The following is a 20448-nucleotide window of genomic DNA, read 5'->3' on the forward strand; positions in this document are numbered from 1 at the left end:
TATTTAATATCTATGAATCATTACTGAGATTAGCTATTTCAAAATCGGCTTTAAAAATCACATATCTTGATAAATAATTAAATACATATATACACATATAAATACACACTCACATGTATTACTTGTATGATACCTACTAAATACCAAGTGGAAATCAGTGTCCACTGATTTTTAAAAAATTTTTAAATTCTTTTAACAATTAATTACTAATCTAAATGGAAAGCATTTCAGCATCATCATAATATTGTATAATGTGAATTTAATAAGAATATGAGTGTAGTATCCTAGCATGAAAGGAAAAATAAGAAAGAAAAACAATCATTTTTGTTTTTCTGGAATAAAATATTTTACAAAAGTAGATTAGTTGTACCATTAATTAACTGTTTTTTAATTCCACTTACAAAAAACAACAACATTATTATGGATGTGTTTATACCAGGCAAAGAAGTGATAAATACAATTTTCGTATGAGAATAAAAATTTCAAATCTAGGCTTTGATGTGGAGGTAAACATAACAACAAACAGAACAAATACAATTTATTGGAATTAGACTATATAATAAACTTCTCAGGTGGAAATACCTTTGCAGCAGATACTAATGAGTCTTTATTTCTTTGTCTTTCTTCCTCCAAACATTTTTCCAATATTTCCTATAAATGATAAAACAGATACTAAATGTATAATTTGAAGTAACAGAGCACATTCTTTTCCCACTCTGAGCAAAGTTAAAGCATTACCTTCTGTTCTTGAGATTGCTGTACCAAAGCTTCCTTTATTTTTTCTTTTAACAGGTCCTTCTCTGTATCTAGCATTTCAAGGAGCCTCTGATGCTACAAGGAAAGATAAATGGATTATGATTATACTCTGAGATCTATAATCTCTGAACAAGGAGGACAGCTGGTGGAATTCATTTGCCCAAAATATTGTACTTAACTACAGATTCAAAAGATGAATCTAGGGAAACAGTCAATATTATGTGATAGCTAATGTTAAAGCACACAGAGTTCATGTATTTACTTTTATTCTAATGTACTAGTGAAAAAAACACTCAGAAGCATCAGCCAGTAATAATAAACTAAGCACTTAGATTTTGAATGGAGTTTTCTTATGGGGAAACACAACAAAAGAAAATATATTCCTATTTTCATGGATTTCTCTTTCATTTACAAAGGGCAAATAATATATTTTCTCAGATTTATAATGCTATTTATATAGAAGTTTCCTTTAAATAGAAATTAATTCTGATACCCAATATTTAAAACCAGATCTATGTCTTTCAAAATAGTTCTGATTTAAAACTGGTAACCTCTAATCTATTTTGTCTCTATGAATTTGACTATTCTAGATATTTCATATACATAAAATCAAACAGTAGTTGTCCTTTGTAACTGGCTTATTTCACTTAGCGTACTGTTTTCAAGATTCATCCAAGTTGTAGTATGTATCTAAAGATCATTCCTTTTTATGGTTAAATAATATTCTATTATATGTATATGCCACATTTATCTGTTCATCTGCTGATGGACACTTGGTTTGTTTCCACCTTTTGGCTATCGTGAATAATACCACTACGAACATTCACATACAAATATCTACTGGAATCCCTGTTTTCAATTCTTTGGATATAAATCTAGGAATAGGACTGCTGGGTCATATAATAACTCTGTTTAACCCTTTAAGAAACCACCAAACTGTTTTCTATAGCTGCTGTACCATTTTACATTCCCATGAACAATGTGAATGAGCTCCAAATCTCTCTCTATCCTCTACAATATTTGTTACTTTTTTGCTTTTTAAAAAATAGTCATTTTAGTAGTTGTGAAACTGTATTTCATTATGGTTTTATTTCCCTAATGATTAAGCAAGTTAAACATCTTCATAAATGCTAACTTCTACTTCTAACACTAACTACTACTACTCCATTAAACTATTACTAGTATTACCTTCACAAAAAGAAAAATGATTAGAGCTCTTTTTGCGGCCTTAAAAAGGAACCTATAGAAGAAAGTGCACTGGATTTGAGGTTTGTTCACTGTCTGAGATTCTGCCAGAAGTAGGGATGCCTTTCCTCTCTGGGCTAGAGATTATTTTAGTTATTTTACCAAAATAAACTAGAAATTATTAAGTATTAAGAGAGAGCTTGGTCCCCAAAATTTCAGCCTCCCCTCATTCTATCTAAAATAAATTATAGAGATATCTGGAGATTGGCTATATTAGTTCTTCCTTCTGCGTCAATATAGAATTCCTTAATGGTCCAAAAGGTCCAGCACCTGGAAATGGTTCACGTGATTTGTGAAGGTATGAGGGATGAATGGTGAATACATTTTTTGTACCTTATTAACTGATCATTCCAAGGTAGGGATGTTCAGAACTGCTTTTGTTACATAGAAGCTGAAATTGAACCAGTGGCAACATCCAATCATAAGACTCTCTTTCAAATATTTATAATATTTAAACAAAGAGAGACTTTCAACAAGATTTGCAGGACATAGACTTACAGCATTTTAAAAATCATCATAAAAATTAATTGAAATCTATACAAGTACATTTCATCCAAGAACAGTGAGAAGTTTGCTACATTTTACTTATCCAAAATATTCTATTGATTGCTTCTTAAAATTATATTGTAATTTTAGTAATTTTTTTAGCTAATGAAAAAACAAATGTAAACTATAAAGTTCTATTAATCTTAAAGAGTACTTAAGGCAAGGGTGTCAAGGACAGTCCTTTGAAATTTAGCCTAAAACAAAAGGCACTCAGAAATAGGTTATTTCTTTTTCCCCCTTTGCAAGAAATTATTCCAAGTGAAAAATGTTTGATGCAAAGTCAAATATAAATATAGAGGTTCTGTGGTTTTTACTGATTCCTGTAAAAAAAAAAGAAATATAAAAAAGCTCTTTTTTTCCTGGAATATGAGTCACAAGAGATATTGTAAACAGATTTAATCACAATCACACATGCACAGTTTTTTGTCGATTAGATTTTAGACTAAGCAGTCATGGAAGCTCATGCTCAGTTATACAGTTATCCATGTGTCACAGGCCCACAAACTTCACTTTACTTTGTATGTGGTGTGTGTGTGTGTAGTACATAGTCTGTGTGTGTGTGTGTGTGTGTGTAGTACATAGTCTGTAATGCAAACTCAAGAAGCATCTTCTCATACCTTCTATAAATCACAAACATTGAACAAGATCAAGCGATTTGGCAGGATAGTCTTAAAGCACATGCTCAGACATGCCTCCATTTAATACAATTTGAAAGAGGCTACATAAATTTAATAAACATCCTGATATAAAGTAAGTCACAGATATTTCACCCATTCATGGGCCAACATGAATTATTATTTGGAAAGAAAACCTGAAAGATAAACTATAAGATTAAATGTACTTGAAGCATTTACCACAAGCCCAATAATATCAATAAACTTTTTAAAGTGAATACAATAAAACTATAATATAAGCTACACTAGATCTACTTCACCCAAATAGATATATTTATAATAGGCAAGAGAAAATGTAAGCAAATAAGTTAGTCACCCTTTTCAAATAGGCATTTGACTTAAGGGAATGATATAAAGGAATGAAACAAAATTGGGAGACACATCAGCTTTATTGAAAAGGCAGGGCTAGTTTATACTTCCATAATAAGATTTCCGTATTTGTATAGTGTATATTTTAGTAAATGCCAAAGATATGTCACAATCCTGAACTTAAGCAGAAGAGAATTTCTACTTCAATCATTTTCAAGGGAAATAGCTTTTAAAAATGCAACTCAATTCTGCTATTCCGTTTGCCTAAGTACAATGCAGTAAATGTATTTCAACATAACAATATCCTTCAAAAGGTATTTGAAATGGGTACTTGAAATAAATGACCCATGTGTATAAGATAATCCCTTTAGCAAGAAGGAAAAAAAGAGACAGATTTATGCACTTCACGAAAAATGTAACATAATAGTGTAGTACTTTTCAGAAAATAATTTTTAAAATAATATATTTTTTTATTGATTTCTGAGAGGAAGGGAGAGAGAGAGAGATACGAACATCAGTGATGAGAGAGAACCATTGAACCCACACCAGGAATTGAGCCCACAACGTGGGCAGGCACCCCACCAGGCATCGAACCCTGACCTTCTAGTTCATTGACTGACATTCAACCACTGTGCCACGCCAGCCAGGCAATAATCTGATGCTATGCTTAACTGTTATAAAAATGTTCCTGGTCCCTGCTTTCTACTCCTAAGAATTTATCATCAGAAAACACTATGTAGAAAGCCCTCCATTTTTCATGCTGGTGGATCTCATAACCTTCACTTTCAAACTTTACACAATAATATCCCTATATCAGTTAGAATAAAACATTTTTCTAAAATCAGTTGACAAAAAAATATTCTAACTTATTGCAGGGTGAGGATCTGGTGGATAAGAAATCAGTTTTAGGAACAAAACTTTTACTGTTTATATTGTTTCTTATGTTAGAAACACAGATTTGTATATGTAAAAGTGCTGATGCAAGTGATAGGAGACATGGGTGTGATAAAATGAATGCAATTATAAGATAGAAATGATTAAATTTGTTCAAAGGAATGGATTATCACAATAATTGGATACTCACTGAACCAAGGACAATCTATCTAAGGCCTATAATACTGAAATAACTTAACTGAAGGGTCTAACAACAAAGGTAAGGTATAATTACTGATGTCTAATTTTAGCTGCTTAGGAAATGAAAACACAAATTATGTATGTTTATTAATTAGTGTTAGCATATTTTCAAAAAAGCATCAAGTACAAAGGTAGGGGGCTGGATATAATATAAAAGAATAAAACATCATTATGAAGATGTATACAGCAACATTCCTTATAAAAATGCAAAACCCAAAACTTAATGTCCAAAAAGGGGGTACAGTACAATAAACTATGCTGTGTCAACTAAAAGAAGTATCATGTTGTCATTAAAATAAATATAAAAATATGCATCAATATAGAATGCATAAAATTAAAGCCATCATCATTAATGTAACTATATATACTATTGCAAGTATACATACATATATGTATAACCATGCATATTATAACCATATATAATGTTACATATATCTGAATAAATATTGAAAGGGATCACAAAAATAACAATGCTTTATTAGGGAACTGGTGGGTGGAATACTCTTTTTTAAATTTAATAATGTTTTTATAAAAATGCAAAAGTAAAAGTATAGAACAATTTCACTGAAAATGGAAGTAAGAGTATCAGGATTGATCTACAGTGGAAAAATAAGTAAACAGGACAAACACTTGCTTAAAATACTTTAAAACAACTGAATAATTAAACATACTTTTTTTTGGTCCACATTGTAGGAAAAAAAATTAAATTGTTAAAATTAAGAATGTCCCACAAACAATTTACTCTCTTTGGCTAAATATTATAAGTATAGGGAAACACAGGCACAGGGGAAAATTAGGATTATTTTCCTGAAAAAAATATAAATATATTTTCTCAAATCTCATCTATTGGCCTATAGTATAAAATAAGCCATTTGGAACCCAAGACTTTCCATAAACTAACTCTAACATACCCTTTTAAAATCTAACTTATCTTTGAACTCATTTCACCATATTTTGGCTAACTTATTCTCTTCTATATTTCTTTGCTATGCCACAATGTCCATATTTCTCTAGATATTTAATAGATTCTTCCTATCAAAAATATTTTATGGATCAAAGAAGATTGAATAAAAGCTGTGTATTTTTCATACAGAACCTTTAATAAGCTAGTGAACATTTTCAAGCCCTAGATAGGAATAGAGTGTACATGGCTTCTTTAAAGTGTTTCATTATCATGTTTTTCCACAGAAACACCTTTTTAGATTTTAACTCTGAGATGTGGTTTGAGAAGTGGTGCTTTAAACCATTATTATCTTGCCTGGCTGTTTATTTATGAACTGATTTTAGCAATTTTAAATTAATTATGAATGTAATTAATAAAAGCTCACTAAAACATTTCTATAATGTTTATATTTTCATAAAACAAAGGGGGATAAATAAAAATGAATTTTATACTTTTCTGGTTACATGACAGGTATATCATGGAAAACCCAGCATAAAAATGTTGGATGGAAAAAACAAAACAGCTCTTTAATTATTGCTGAGCTAGCAAGGAAGTTAAATAAATAGACAAAAATGCTGAAATGCACAAATTCCTAGAGGTAAGCAAGCTTTGCATCCAGTAACTGTCCTTAGGAGATCTGAAGAATGCTGAAATATTGGAGTTTTGATTTTTATGGACCATGCTTGCAAAAAGAAATCAAACTCTAGGGGCTGAAAAAGGAAGTTAGTTAAGAGACTCTTGCATAAAACTAAAATGACTGAAAGGCAACACCCTAAGTGGGTGAACTAGAAAAATACCTACCCAGCAAAGAGAATCTAAAAGGGAACTTGTTAAACTAGGTTTTTGTTTTGAGTTTGGAAGGGAGGAGTAAGGGGGAGGTTTCCTGACAATTCATAATCACATGCTGCTACCTCTTTTGCAGGTTTGGGGCCAAAATTCCCATAAACTATGCTTTTCGAGAATTGAAGGACTATCAGAAGCAAAACAATTCTTTTATGGAAGAATAGACCTTAAACCCAAGCACCAAAGACTATCACAATTAAAATTCCAATGAGGGTGATTTCAAAAACATAAAACAAAATATCTGAGGAAACAAGTTACTATGACTGTAGAAAGGCAGGTGTGCAGAATCAGCCCTTAAAAAAAGCAGACACTAGAACAACTCATACAGTGTATTTGCAAAAAGTATATTTAACAAATTTGTAAAGTGTCAAAAGTATGAGTAAGAGAAAAGACATTATAAAAATAAACGTATATTTGTCAAATAAAATGTGGTAATAAAATGCATATTAATTGAAAATTGAGGCTCCATGTTTGACTTAAACTTCAATTTAGACAAAATAAAAAAAAACTATTAACAGAAAGACAGATCTGAAGTGATTATACAAAATGCAGAACACAAAGAATTTAAGAATATGCTACAGAAGAATGAGAAATCATTAAGAAGATTTGACATATTAAATTAAGAGTTCTGGAGAAAACTAACAGAGAGAATGAGGTAGAGGTAATTTTCCAAAATGAAGAAACACATATATACTCAGATTTAAAGCCCAATACATAATAAAGAATTAAAAAACACACCAAATAATATTATGGAGAAATAGCATAACTCAAAGCCAAAAGAGATTATATATCATCAATCATAGAGAAAAGATTGATACCTATAAAAATTATAATTAGTATTAACCCAGAATTATATATATAGTAAAACTACCTGAGGAATAAATCTATTTCAGTAAAAACAAAAATCAAGAGTTTACCTACAACACACCTTCACTAAAAAACTATTCGTGCCATCCAATAGCACTTTCAATTTTACCTCATTAGATACAGAAAAAGCATTTGACAAAATTCAACACCGTTTCATGATTAAAAACTCAACAACTTGGCTATAAAAAGTATGTATCTCAACATAATAATAGCCATATATGACAAGCCAACTGCTAATATCATATCCAAAGGTGAAATGTTGAAAACTTTTCCTCTAAGATCATGAACAAGACAAAGGTGCCAAAGCTCTCCATTTGTATTTAAAATAGTACTAGAAGATCTAGCCAGAGCAATTAGGCAAAAGCAAGAAACAAAGTCACTCAAATTGTAAATGAAGAAGAACAATTATTAGTGGTTTCAGATAAACACAGAAAATTCCAAAGACTCCATTCAAAAACTGTTAGAATAAATGAATTCAATAAACTTTCAGAATATAAAACAAACATACAAGAATTAGCTGTGCTTCTATACACTAACAAGGAACAAAAGAGAAATAAAGAAAATAATCCCAATTACAACAGCATAAAATATTTAAGAATAAATTTAAACAAGATGATGAAAGAATTGTATACTAAAAACTATAAGGCACTGATGAAAGAAATGAAAGACAGAAATAAATGGAAAGATACCTTGTGTTCGTGAGTTGAATTAATATTCTTAAAATGTTCATAGTACCCAAAACCAGCAAAAGATTCAATGCAATCCCTATAAAAGTTTCAAAAACATTTTTCATAAAAATAGAAGAAACAATACAAAAACTCATATGAAACCACAGAAGACCCTGAACAGTCAAAACAATACTAAGAAAAAAGAACAAAAGTGGAGGTATCACACTTTATAATTTCAACAACAGTAGGGTACTGGTATATAAATGGGTACACAGGCCCATGGAAGGAAGTTAAGAGCCCCAAAATAAATCCATTCAACTAATAAGCATATATAAATATGTTCAACATCCTATGTCATTAGGAAATCACAAATTAAAACAAAATACCAATAACACCTATTAGAATGATAAAAATCAAAAACAGATACCAAATGGTAGTGAGGATGTGGAGTAATAGGGTCTCTCATTCATTGATGGTGGAAATGAAATGCAAATTAATACAGACACTTTGGAAAACAGTTTGGCAGGTTTTTTTTTCTTTTCTTTCTTTTTTTTTTTTAAATAAAACTACATATACTCTTAACCATTTCATCTAGCAAAATAGTTCTTGGTATTTACACAAAAACCTAGGTTCACACAAAAACTGGCACACAGATATTTATAGCAGCTTTATTCACAATTGCCAAAACATGGAAACAAACAAGGTGTTTACAGTAAGTGAATGTATAAATAAACTGTGGTATATTCAGACAATAAAGTATATGCTAAAAGGAAATGCATTATCAAACCATGAAAAGACATGGAGGAAATCTAAATGCATATAGCTAAGTGGAAAAAGTCAATTTGAAAAGGTTACATACTGTATGATTCCAACCATATGACATTCTGGAAAAGGTAAAACTGTGGAGACAATAAAATGAGTAGTGTTTGCTAGGGCTAGGGTGGAAAAAGCTATGAATGGGTGGAACCCAGGATTTTGAGGACAGTGAAAACATGCTGAATGACACTACAATGGTGGATATAAATCATTATAAATGTGTCTAAACCCACAGAATGAACAACACCAAGAGTAAAACCGAATGTAAATTTTAGACATTTGATGATAATGATGTTACATCAATATCCCACATATTGGGATGGGATGGGTGTGGGATATTGATGGTGTGGTGTGGGATATTGATGGTGAGGGAAGTGTGCATGTGTGTGGTGGGGGCTATATGGAGACTGTACTTTCTGCTTAATTTTGCTGTGAATCTAAAGTTGCTCCAAATAATAAAGTTTAAAATTAAAAAAGAAGACCATCAGGCCAAACTAACAAAAATTCAGTTATATGTTGTTTATAGTAGTTATATCTAAACCCAGAAATACTGATAATTAATCAAGGGTAAAAGCTTTAGGCAAATTCTAACCAAGATAAAACTTAGTGATACTAATGTCAACAACAGACTTTAGGCAAAGGCATTCTTAGAATTAAGACATCACAGAAAAATGATACCAGGAAGATAAAACAAACATAAATTTGTATGCACTTAATAACATAGCCTCATGATATATGAAGCAAAATTGTCAGAACTGCAAAGGAAAACTGACAAGTTCCTTTATCTGAGTACCGAAAAATCAGTAAATTAAAATTGGAACATAACTCATAGGTTTGATTAATGGATATATAAGTAACACTACACCAATAGTGGAATACACAATGCTTACAAGCATGTATGTGGATTAAAAAGGGGCCACATACTAAATCTGACAAACTAAGGGGAGGCCTGCATGACAGCTTTACAAATTCAGAGACCAAAAGTAACCACATAGGATGGTCTAAACCAGTGATTCCCAAAGTGGGCGCTACCGCCCCCTGGTGGGCGCTGCAGCGATCCAGGGGGGCGGTGATGGCCACAGGTGCATTTGTTTTAACTTTTTTTGTATTACCTTTCTATTCTGAGTTCAATAAATAGTTTCATAATTTCAAACTTCAATGTCTCTAATTTACACCTTTCTTTACTATATTTTACGAAAAAGGTAGAAACATTAATACATATATCTTTCTGTTTAATTGCTATTAAAATTAAAAAAAAATTAATTTCCAGGGGGCGCTGAGTAATATTTTTTCTGGAAAGGGGGCAGTAGGCCAAATAAGTTTGGGAACCACTGGTCTAAACATAAAAGTTTCTAACTAAAAGCAGATCATGGTGGGTAGTCACATCCTAGGCCTATGGCTTCCTTGATAAAGGTGAATCTTTACCTTAAGTGAGTTTGTCTATTGTCTTTTTGCATCTGAGATAATAAACCTTTGGAATGTCAATCTGCTTTTCCAGATCCCTCAGGGCAGAACAGCCCATCAGAGCAGGAGACAACAGAACACCCTCATTGTCACACAGTTTCCCACATACCATTTCTATGTGCCTGACAGGTTAATTATTAACATCCTGTACCCACCAATGTAAAAGAAGTACCTGTGTGTCACTCCATTTTACTTTTTATCCAACCCCAGAGATTTCCATGCTTTGTTCTCTCCTGTCCCATTTATCTATCACCAATAGATTTCATATAATCTTCCTAACATCTCCTCCTTCATTCTAATGTATAAAATAAGCTGCAAAATTGCATTCTCCAGAGCATTTTCTAAATCTGTTGAGATTTTACTTCCCAAATACTGTCATTAATTTGGCTCAAATAAACTTATAAAAATTCTCTAGGTTTGGACATTTCTTTCATCAACATATGGAACATTTATGAAATTTTGCAAATTTGTGGGTCATTTTTACAATGAAAGGTTCAGTGAAATTTAAATATTATTCTCTGACCACAATGTAATAATTAGGAATCAATATTTAACAGAGATTGAAAAATGTCATATTTAGAATCTTAAACATTCTAAAGATAATTTTACACTGAATTAGATACACATTTGTCACAGTCAACTACAGGATTGAGCAACTAAAAAGAGTTTTTAGGAGTAAAATAGGCAGGTTTAGGGAGTTCTAGAAATAAAGGGGGGTCCATGGGGAAAGGCTGCATAGCTGGGGGGTTGGGAGCTGCCAAAAGGCATACATTCACAGAATAAAGGGAGAAGAAGACACTCATTCACAGAATAAAGGGAGAGGAAGACACTCATTCACAGAATAAAGGGATAGGAAGACAGAAGATTAGGGGAAAGCCACAGAGAGTAGAAAAACAAAAGGGAGATAGAGGAAAACAGATTTTCACAGGGAATAGAGAATTCTACCACAAAAAGGAGAGAAAAGGGGGGGACCCACCTGGGGTCTGAGCTCTGAAGCCACTATAGTGACCAATCAGAGGGGATTATCAGGACACAAAGAACTGAAGCCTCTATAAACCATAGGAAAGAGGCACTAAGTGGACTACCCTTTAGAACACCCTCTCCTACATGGGAGTCTGTGCTTGTTTCCCAATAAAGTTCCACCTTTTCCTATACCACCTTTTGTCTGTGGCTTCATTCTTCAAATCCACCTGAACAAGGACCTGGGAAATCACCATTGCATCCTGCCCAGAGGAAAACCACGCATTTCCGTTTAATTTCCGTGTTTGACAACTATAGGACATCCCCGGCAAGGGCAGAGCATTCCTCTTCACAGAGAAACAAGCAGAGTATGAAATAAGTTTGACCACAACACATAAGTATGTACTTCATTACAGAGGAATGAAATATCTATCCTGTAATGGAGTTTATTATCCCTTTACTAGTAATCTTTAATGATATTTCATGGAGAAAAATTTAATTAAATCTATATACAACTTTTTAAAGTTTCTTTTCAATATATACACAATTTCTTTATAGGAAGTTTAGTGAAATGTCTACTTTTTCTAAATAATCCTATCTAATAATAGACAAACATGGTAATTGACCGTACCTTTGCTACGCCTCCCATTGGCTAATCGGCGTGATATGCAAATTAACCACCAACAAAGATGGCAGCTAATTTGCATATGTAGGCACCAAGCGATGGAGTGAAGCCTGCTGGCCCTGGGCAGGAGCAGCGAGCGAAGGCCGGCGTGGTGAGCGAAGAGCTAAGAGGGAAGCCCGCCACGCCAGCCCCGCCCCCGGGGCCCAAGCAGTGATCGAAGAGCGAAGGCCTGGGTTCCAGGTGCCGGAGGAAAACTGGTGCCAGCAGCCAGGGGAAGGGGCCCCCGAGGGGCCCCAGACTGCGAGAGGGCACAGGCCAGGCTGAGGGACCCACCCGAGTGCACAAATTTTTGTGCACTGGGCCTCTAGTCCTATATAATAAAAGGCTAATATGCAAATCGACTGAATGGCGGTATGACCGGTCACTGTGACATGCACTGACCACCAGGGGGAAGACGCTCAACGCAGGAGCTGCCCCCTGGTGGTCAGTGCGCTCCCACAGGGGGCGTGTTGCTCAGCCAGGAGCACTGAGCCAGGCTCACAGCTGGCGAGTGCAGCGGTGGTGGCAGGAGCCTCTTCCGCCTCCGTGGTAGCGCTAAGCCATCAGTTGGACATCCCCCGAGGGCTCCCGGACTGCAAGAGGGCGCAAGCTGGGCTGTGGGGACCTCCCCTCCCCTGAGTGCAGGAATTTCATGCACAGGGCCTCTAGTGTTTTATATAAATGTATATAATGTTAAAAATCAGATTCCTGCCCTGACCAGTTTGGCTCAATGGATGGAGCATCGGCCTGTGGACTCTAGGGTCCCAGGTTCGATTCCGGTCAAGGGTATGTACCTTGGTTGCAGGCACATATCCAGTGGGGGGTGTGCGGGAGGCAGCTGATCGATGTTTCTCTCTCATCAATGTTTCTAACTCTTTATCCCTCTCCTTTCCTCTAAGAAGTCAATAAAATATATTTTAAAAAAATCAGATTCTTATTCAAAGCTATAAGCTTCTTTAGAGAAGTAAAAAAAAATACCTGCTTTTACAAATTATACAAGAATGTGCAGAGAATGATATGGACAAAGTAGAATGTATCCTAGATATTTAGAGTACTGCTTTCATTAATTGTATTAAGCATGTCAAAACACTCTCCTTTTCTCTGTTTTAAAATCATCAATTTGTCTTTTTGCTATGCCCTGGCCTTGATAAAAATCGCAAAACAAAGCTGAGTATTTAACATTATGTTTTTTAATCACATTATTTTCCCTAATAAAAATAGGTACTGTAATTTAAGATCTAAAAAATACATACCTATAAGTTATTAAACAATTAACTTTTATAATAGTTTTTCCTAAATTAACTTACTAAGACACCTATTTAAATCCAATACTCTTAAACTTCTGGCAAAATATACCATATACAATGAAATTATTCAATATCACAAAAGTAAAACAAAACAAAGTTTTCACTCAAAATTTCTATATGATATATCTTTAAAATACATGTACAGATTGACTACAAAAAGACATTAGAAATTTGGGGGGAATGATGAAATGCTTTTTAAATATTGATTTCGGTGGTAGCTGCAAAACTAAGTGTCAAAATTCAAAAAGTGGTACACTTAAAATGGGGGTTTTTACTGTATATGATTTATTCTTCAATAAACTTGAAAAAAATACACATACACTATTAGTAAGTTATTTTTGAACTTAGATTCAATTTAAGTTTATGATTTTATGGATATTAGTGTTCAAGAGAAGTCCTACCAGTTACAATTGCCCAAAGTTATCTTTTCTAAAAAAGAGTATTGGATTAATATCTGACTCTGATAACAGCAAGCAACTGTCTTTCTCTGAACTATGGTGAAAGAAAAAAAAAAAGTAGTGGTCACCTAAATACTGTACACAAATATTATTGGGAAACTAATTAAATAACTCTCCTAAGTGCAACCTGACCAATGCTTTAACAAGGTTACAGTTTGAACCACACTAATCATCTGGTTTGCAAGATTTCCTGCTGGACATCAACACTAACCACTCGTTAGACCCAAAACCACCTTGGGAAATAGCTGTGGCTAAGATTTACACAGACCAGTAATGGACTAAATTACTGGTTCAGTTGAAAAACAGGTCATAAGCATATATAACATGACAAAAATTGAAAAGTCAATAAAAAGAATTATGTATCAGACTCCCAGCCCCACTCCTCAAAATTTAGCTGAGAGTTTTAAGACTGAAGTTGTAGGAAGTCTTAAGTCTAACAATTTTCTCACATAAACCTTATAATTATCATGAAATGCAGATTTGGTGAATAACACCTTAGAAAAGATGATCACATTTTTAATATCTTTTAGATAGGAAATAAAGTAATCCCATCAAATACCTTTAACATATTTTCTTCAAAGATTATACATTAATCTAGAAGAGAACAATGTAGAAAAAAGCCTCTTTTTCCTATGCAAGATTAACATATTCCTTAGCTAAAAAGGATAATTTCTTCGAGCAGAATATATTATTTTCTACAGTCACATAAAATACCTATTTTAAAATACAACACATTCCATTTCCCCCCCGAATAAACTATATTTCTATGAAGTATATGAGGGTAACACAGTAAACATAGGTAAATGATGAGCAAGCATATTATATAATTAAAAATGTAATATTAAGTATTAACATCAATAAAAGACAGGATGATTAACAAAAAAAAAAACAATAGAATATTCATAAGGGTTTAGTTCTGATCAGTTTGTTTATAAAAGGGACCAATAGTTCTCAAATTCTGTTCTGCAGAGAACTAGACATCCCCATCCCCACTTCAACTAGAGTCACTATGTCTTTATTGGTCTTATTTGTAAGGAAAGTTTTCAATAGACACTTTTAATCTAAGGAAAGTTTTGATGGATAAATTTGTAAAGTAGATAATAAAACCATATATTCACACTTTTACTTTCAGCTTTGACATGTAAAAATCTTGCAATATCACTCCAATTCTTAAAACAAGTAAAAAGCTGAACAAACTAAGATCAATGATGTGCCTTAGATCCATCAAAGAACTCTCACAGGGCTAACTGCCACCCCAAAATCTACCAAGTTAGGAAAATCCAGTGAGACACAACCAAGATCGTCCTCCCAGAACAGAAGCTGCTGGAAACAAACTGGTAGGAACACTTACATGATAAATTTGAAGAATCGCTGAAGACTGAATGAGAGTAAGTATGAGAGTAAGAACTCTTGGGGGTTGATGTCATAGGGTCCCCACACTCTTACGAGTTTTCTCCCCAGAAATCTGATCAGGATCTCAATGTGAAGAGCCAAGAAATTTCCCCTCTTAGTTCTGGCAAAGGGAGTAGAAAATATAACCACTGTGAATTATGCTCAGAGCATTCTCCATAACAAAGGCCTATTCTTTAAGTAAAAAGACTTTAATAAAGCCTTATAAAACCTTCCACCTCTAGGAAAGGCATTACCAAGATTCTAGCTCCCTCTAGCCATCTTGTGTCTTATAAAATGGGGGAGGGTGTGTGTGTGCTAACAAATACTTGTAAAGGACTGAACCCACTAAAAGACGAATATTTTTATCATAAGAGAATAGGATGCTTCCCTTCCCCAATGCCTTACTCGCATAACAGTGGATAATAGCTGAAAGAGCTGTAAGGTGCAGACTCGATCTAAGGAGGAATTTTTAGGGAAGCCAAAGACAACAAGGGAGATAAGAACAAGGACCTTTGGACCTTTAGGAATCTGAATCCTGTGGCAACTTACAACAGAAAACATTAAACACAGCTGCTCAATCCTGACAAAATCACAGAACTTTCCACTAAAAGCCTACCACAATTTCTATTACAAAAAAATACGTTCATATTTTTGAGGTATAATTGACATATGACATTAGTTTCAGGTAATGTAATGAATCAATATTTGTATATACTGTAAAATTATCACAATAAATATAGTTAACATGTCATCACACATAGTTACAAAATCATCTTTTAGCAAAAAAAATTATAAGGCATACTAAATAAATGTCTCAAGGAACAAAAAAAAAGCATCAGAACCCATTTCAGATATGACAAAGATTTTGAAATATAAGACTGGAAATTTAAAATAAAAATGATTAATATGTTGAAGAATCTAATGGAAAAAGAAGATAACATTCAATAGTAGATGATTAATATACAGATGGTAACTCTAAGAAAGAATCAAAAGGAAATGCTAGAAATCAAAACAGCAAGGAAGAATGCCTTTGATGGGTTCATCAGTGGAGTCAACCTAAGCAAGGAAAAAATCATGAGCATGAAAATAGACCAATAAAAACTTTCTAGATCAAGCATGTCAAACTCATGGCCTGCAGGCTGCATGTGGCCCACAACGAATATTTTTGCAGCCCAGTCAATAGAACCGTTTGTAAGGAACATTTTAATAAAAATTTCATAACTTAATTTTTACAATATCCTGTTATACATAATTAATAACTAACTACAAGTTCGCTAATGACTAATTACTATAATCCTGTTGCATTCATTTCCTTTACCACAGGCACATCATTTCTCTCCACTAATACTAGCAGTGAATATTTTAGCAGATGATTGCCACGTCATTAGTCTTGTATTGACTTGTTTGGTGTGCGTAACAGGAAATATTTCACTTTTGGAGAACAAGAAAAATAGGTTTATTTGCGTTATGCTTATTAATTTATGGTTATTCTGTGTCTGGTAAGTTAATTAATGTTCAAGAAAAAAATACTAATTTTTATTAAAATATTCTATTATTTTATGTTAACAATTATTCATTTATTTCAGCCCTTTGTATTCAGCATGTCTCTATCGAAATAAACCTATGTTTCTATGAAAATTGAAGCTTTTGTTTTTTGCAGCCCACATAAACGTAAACCTTGTTTATTTGGCCCATGTTAGCCTTTGAGTTTGATCTGCTTGCCCTAGACTGAAGTGCAAAGAGAAACAAAAACAAAGAGGAAAACAAAACAAAATCACAGAGCAGAACAACAAAAACTGTGAGATAATTTAAAAAGGAATAATGTGTGTAATATTTGAAGTGATAATAGATATATTTGAATAATAAGAATTAAGATGATATATTTAAGGTAATAACAGAAAATTTTCTAAAATTAATAACAAACATCAAACCACAGATCCAGGAAGCACAGAAAAAAAAACAAGCAAGATAAATATTTAAAAACCTACACTTATGTATTGTATTCAAATAAAGTATCAATGAAAAAGAGGAAATCTGAAAAAAAGCCAGAGCAAAAAAACAAAAACTTGTAAATAAAACGTATATGAGGAAAACCATCAAGATTACAGGAGACTTCTCTTCAGAAACTATGCAAGCTAAAAAGTGGAGTGAAATATTCAAAATGTTAAAAGAAAAAAAAAATCAAGAAGAGCAGAGATATGGCATACTATAAGGGCAGTGGGCAGTGTAAGGGGGGTGTGGGTGATTGTAGGGACAGTGTAAGGACAGCTTAACCCAGCCCAGGCAGCGACAGGTTGCTTGCTTATCTATAATCAGTCTAGCCCTCGCTTGCTGCACTGTGCAGACCCACATCTGGAACAATAAGTTTGCAGAGGTTTTGAACCAAAACCAAGTCCCCAGGTATTAGCAGCTAATGTCAGCTAGGGGACTTTCCATAACCTACTTTGCAGCAAAATAGCTTTTAGAAAACCCCATACAAAGACCCGGAAGCAAGAAACAGAATCTGCGGACGTATAAAACTGGGTTTAGGAGAATAGAGGCTGCTCAGTTTTGGGTACTGACCCCCTGAGTCAGCAGCGCTGCTCTTGGAATAAAGGTGAATTTCTGTATCTCCTGAGTGCTTGAAGGTCTGTTTTCCCATCTTTGGTTACTTTGCCGTAACAATACCACATAATAAGATACACCACACTGTAATAAACAGTAATACAAATAGTATGGTACTTATATAAGAATAAACAGATAAATTAATGCAACAGAATAGAGAGCTCGGAGATAGCCCCATGTAATATATGGGAACTTAATATAGGATAAAGAGGCATTGCAAAACAATGTGTAAAGGGTACATTGTTTATTAGTTCAGTGGTTCTCAAACTTCTGCATACATCAGAATCAGCTGGAGTACTGAGATTGATGGGCCCAAGAGCAGAGTTTCTGATTAAGTAGTCTGGGATGATGCTAGAAACTTGCATTTCTAACAAGCTCCAGAGTAATGCTGTTATTGAAGCTTCTGGTCCAGAAACAATACTCTGAAAACACCACCTTAGTGCTGTCAGGAACTCAGCTGAACTGGAGAGAGCAAGCTTGCAGGTGTGGGAGTTGCTGATTAAGCAACAATGAGGGAAAATGAAAGTAAGAGAGAAGCCTTTAATCACTTATGAGCAAGTGATTAAAACTTGAGAAGCACCGATTCCTCCCTATTCCATTTTCCCCACAGAACTGTGCACAGGTGCAGGTCATATGAAGTAGCACAGAAGTGAGAGTCATCTTACTACTGTTGGAATCCTGAACAACAGTCTCTGACAGTTTTATGGACCCTAGGGTGGGGGTTGAAAAAGGTAGTCTGGAGGAGGAGTGTGAAAGTACTGAATACTGAGTCAGAGTGGGGAAAAGTATCTTTAAGGTTTCTCCCTCCTACTCCCAATAAGGAGGCCTAAGCAGAAGCACCTCAAGAAGACCTCTGTCCAAAGTTTCAGATAAAGAGAAATAGGAATGAAGACCCCTGAGTTAGGAATGCAGCTATGCAAAGAGCATGGCCAGCCATTGGGGCCTGAGTACTTGAATGCAATTCATTGATTGTGTACCACCTCTAGTGAGGGAAGAGTGTTTTTTCCCTGAGGCTTGACAGGTAAAGCCTTGGTAATTCCCTGAAAAATCACACACATGTTTTTAACCAGAAACTGGACTGAAACATATGCTACTAGGAAAAGTGGCTCATTTTAGGGAAGAACATACAAGTGGACACTGGATCTTTATCTAATACTAGAGGCCTGGTGCACAAAATTTGTGAACTTGGGGGGGAGGTCCCTCAGTCTGGCCTGTGCCCTCTCACAGTGCGAGAGCCCCACGATCGATCGCACCAAAGAGGTAGGCCCCACCCACCCATCCAGGGCCCCTCGATGGATTGCCCCAAAGAGGTGGGCCAGAGCCAGCAGTTCTGCCTCTGCGTCTCACATGCAGCATCAAGCCTCCGCCCATCTGTGCGCGCACACAGCCTCCTGGTGATGGCTCGTTGCAGTGTGAGGGCATCACGACGTGAGGGCATGACGACCGCATAGGCTTTTATTAATAGGATTATATGCAAAGTTAGACTCTTAGGGAAAAAAATGTGAAATATAAAGTTAGTAGAAAAAAAGTATACAGATAAGCCTTTGCCTGTAAGGATAGTAAAGGAATTATTAAAGTACAAACCACAAGGCAAAAATTATAAATTGGATTATATTAGAATTAGGGATTTATTAATTTTTTTAGCAATAAACATTAATGACGAAGTTCGTATTCCATTTACAGATAAAAGATATTCATTTTATCTAAAACCCTTTAGGGATTAATATTTAAATGTACAAAGAACTACTGGCAAAAAAATATAGATCAACCTCAATTTTAAAAAAGACTAATGAATAGGAAATTAATTGAAAAGGTAATCCTCTAAATTAACAAATTGATGATAAGAAATGCAAATTAAGAATGATGTATCAATAATTAAAAGAGTAAAAATTAAAAGCTGGATAATGCCAGGTTTGGGGGATGTAGGAATCTGTATATTGCTGGTAGGACTGTAATCTGTCACCACCATCCTGGAGAACAAATCGGCAATATTTACATACATGCATGGCCTATCATACAGCATTTACACTCTTGTATGGAGATGATGATCAACAACTGATGGACAAACATTTTTTTCTTGCACTTAACTATAAGAACATATAAAAGTTATTGGGTTGGTAAAGAGTTAAGAGACAACCTAGAGCTCCACAATGAGAGAGTGGAAAGAGAAAATATGGAGGCTACAACTTTGAAAAATGAATTAGATTTACATAGTAACAGAAAGATGCTAAAACATGGGAAATCATGTACATATACCAACAGTTTTGAATTTTAAAAGCACAATGTATAGTGGTGGATTTTAGAAGCATAGACCTTAGTGGGGAAAAGTAGGAAAGAGAATGAGTTCTAATATAATGCCATTTTTGCAAAATAAAAATATATACATACAAAATAATAGCACATAGATTGCAAAATAAAGGCACATATTAAAATGATTCCCCCAATGAGAGGGAAGACAGTATGAAAACTGGAGAATAAGGACAAAAATTTAATGTATGTGTACACACACACACACACACACACACACACACACACACACACACGGGCTTTGCGAGACCCAATAGGATAATATGCCATGAACTAATGAACCGGGGAGTATGATTAACTCCCTTTACTTGAGGTTAAGTCAGAAAAAGATTACAATTATCATGATAAAGTAAAAGACAATATTACTGACAACTAACCCAAGAGGGAGAAGTATAAGCGGGAACAAAAACCACATTTTGCAAAACACAGCTGAGTCACAAAACAAATAAATTGTGTTGGACCTACCCATGATGTGCATAAAAGACTATCTG

The 20448-nt window shown here is 34.2% G+C and overlaps 1 protein-coding gene across 3 annotated transcripts in view; it reads right to left on the minus strand.

Moving 5' to 3' along the window:
• Positions 1 to 20448, minus strand: part of CCDC91 (coiled-coil domain containing 91) — a 317390-nt gene that overhangs the window by 78881 nt on the left and 218061 nt on the right. For all 3 annotated transcript variants that reach the window (XM_023752314.1, XM_006086761.3, XM_023752315.1), the window contains 2 exons: positions 739 to 831; positions 583 to 651 (listed from right to left, as the gene is read on the minus strand). In XM_023752314.1, coding sequence (XP_023608082.1) covers positions 583 to 651; positions 739 to 831 — 162 coding nt within the window. The remainder of the gene's footprint in view (positions 1 to 582; positions 652 to 738; positions 832 to 20448) is intronic.

This window comes from Myotis lucifugus, unplaced genomic scaffold, assembly GCF_000147115.1.
Source record: "Myotis lucifugus unplaced genomic scaffold, Myoluc2.0 scaffold_30, whole genome shotgun sequence".
Taxonomy (NCBI): Eukaryota; Metazoa; Chordata; class Mammalia; order Chiroptera; family Vespertilionidae; genus Myotis; species Myotis lucifugus.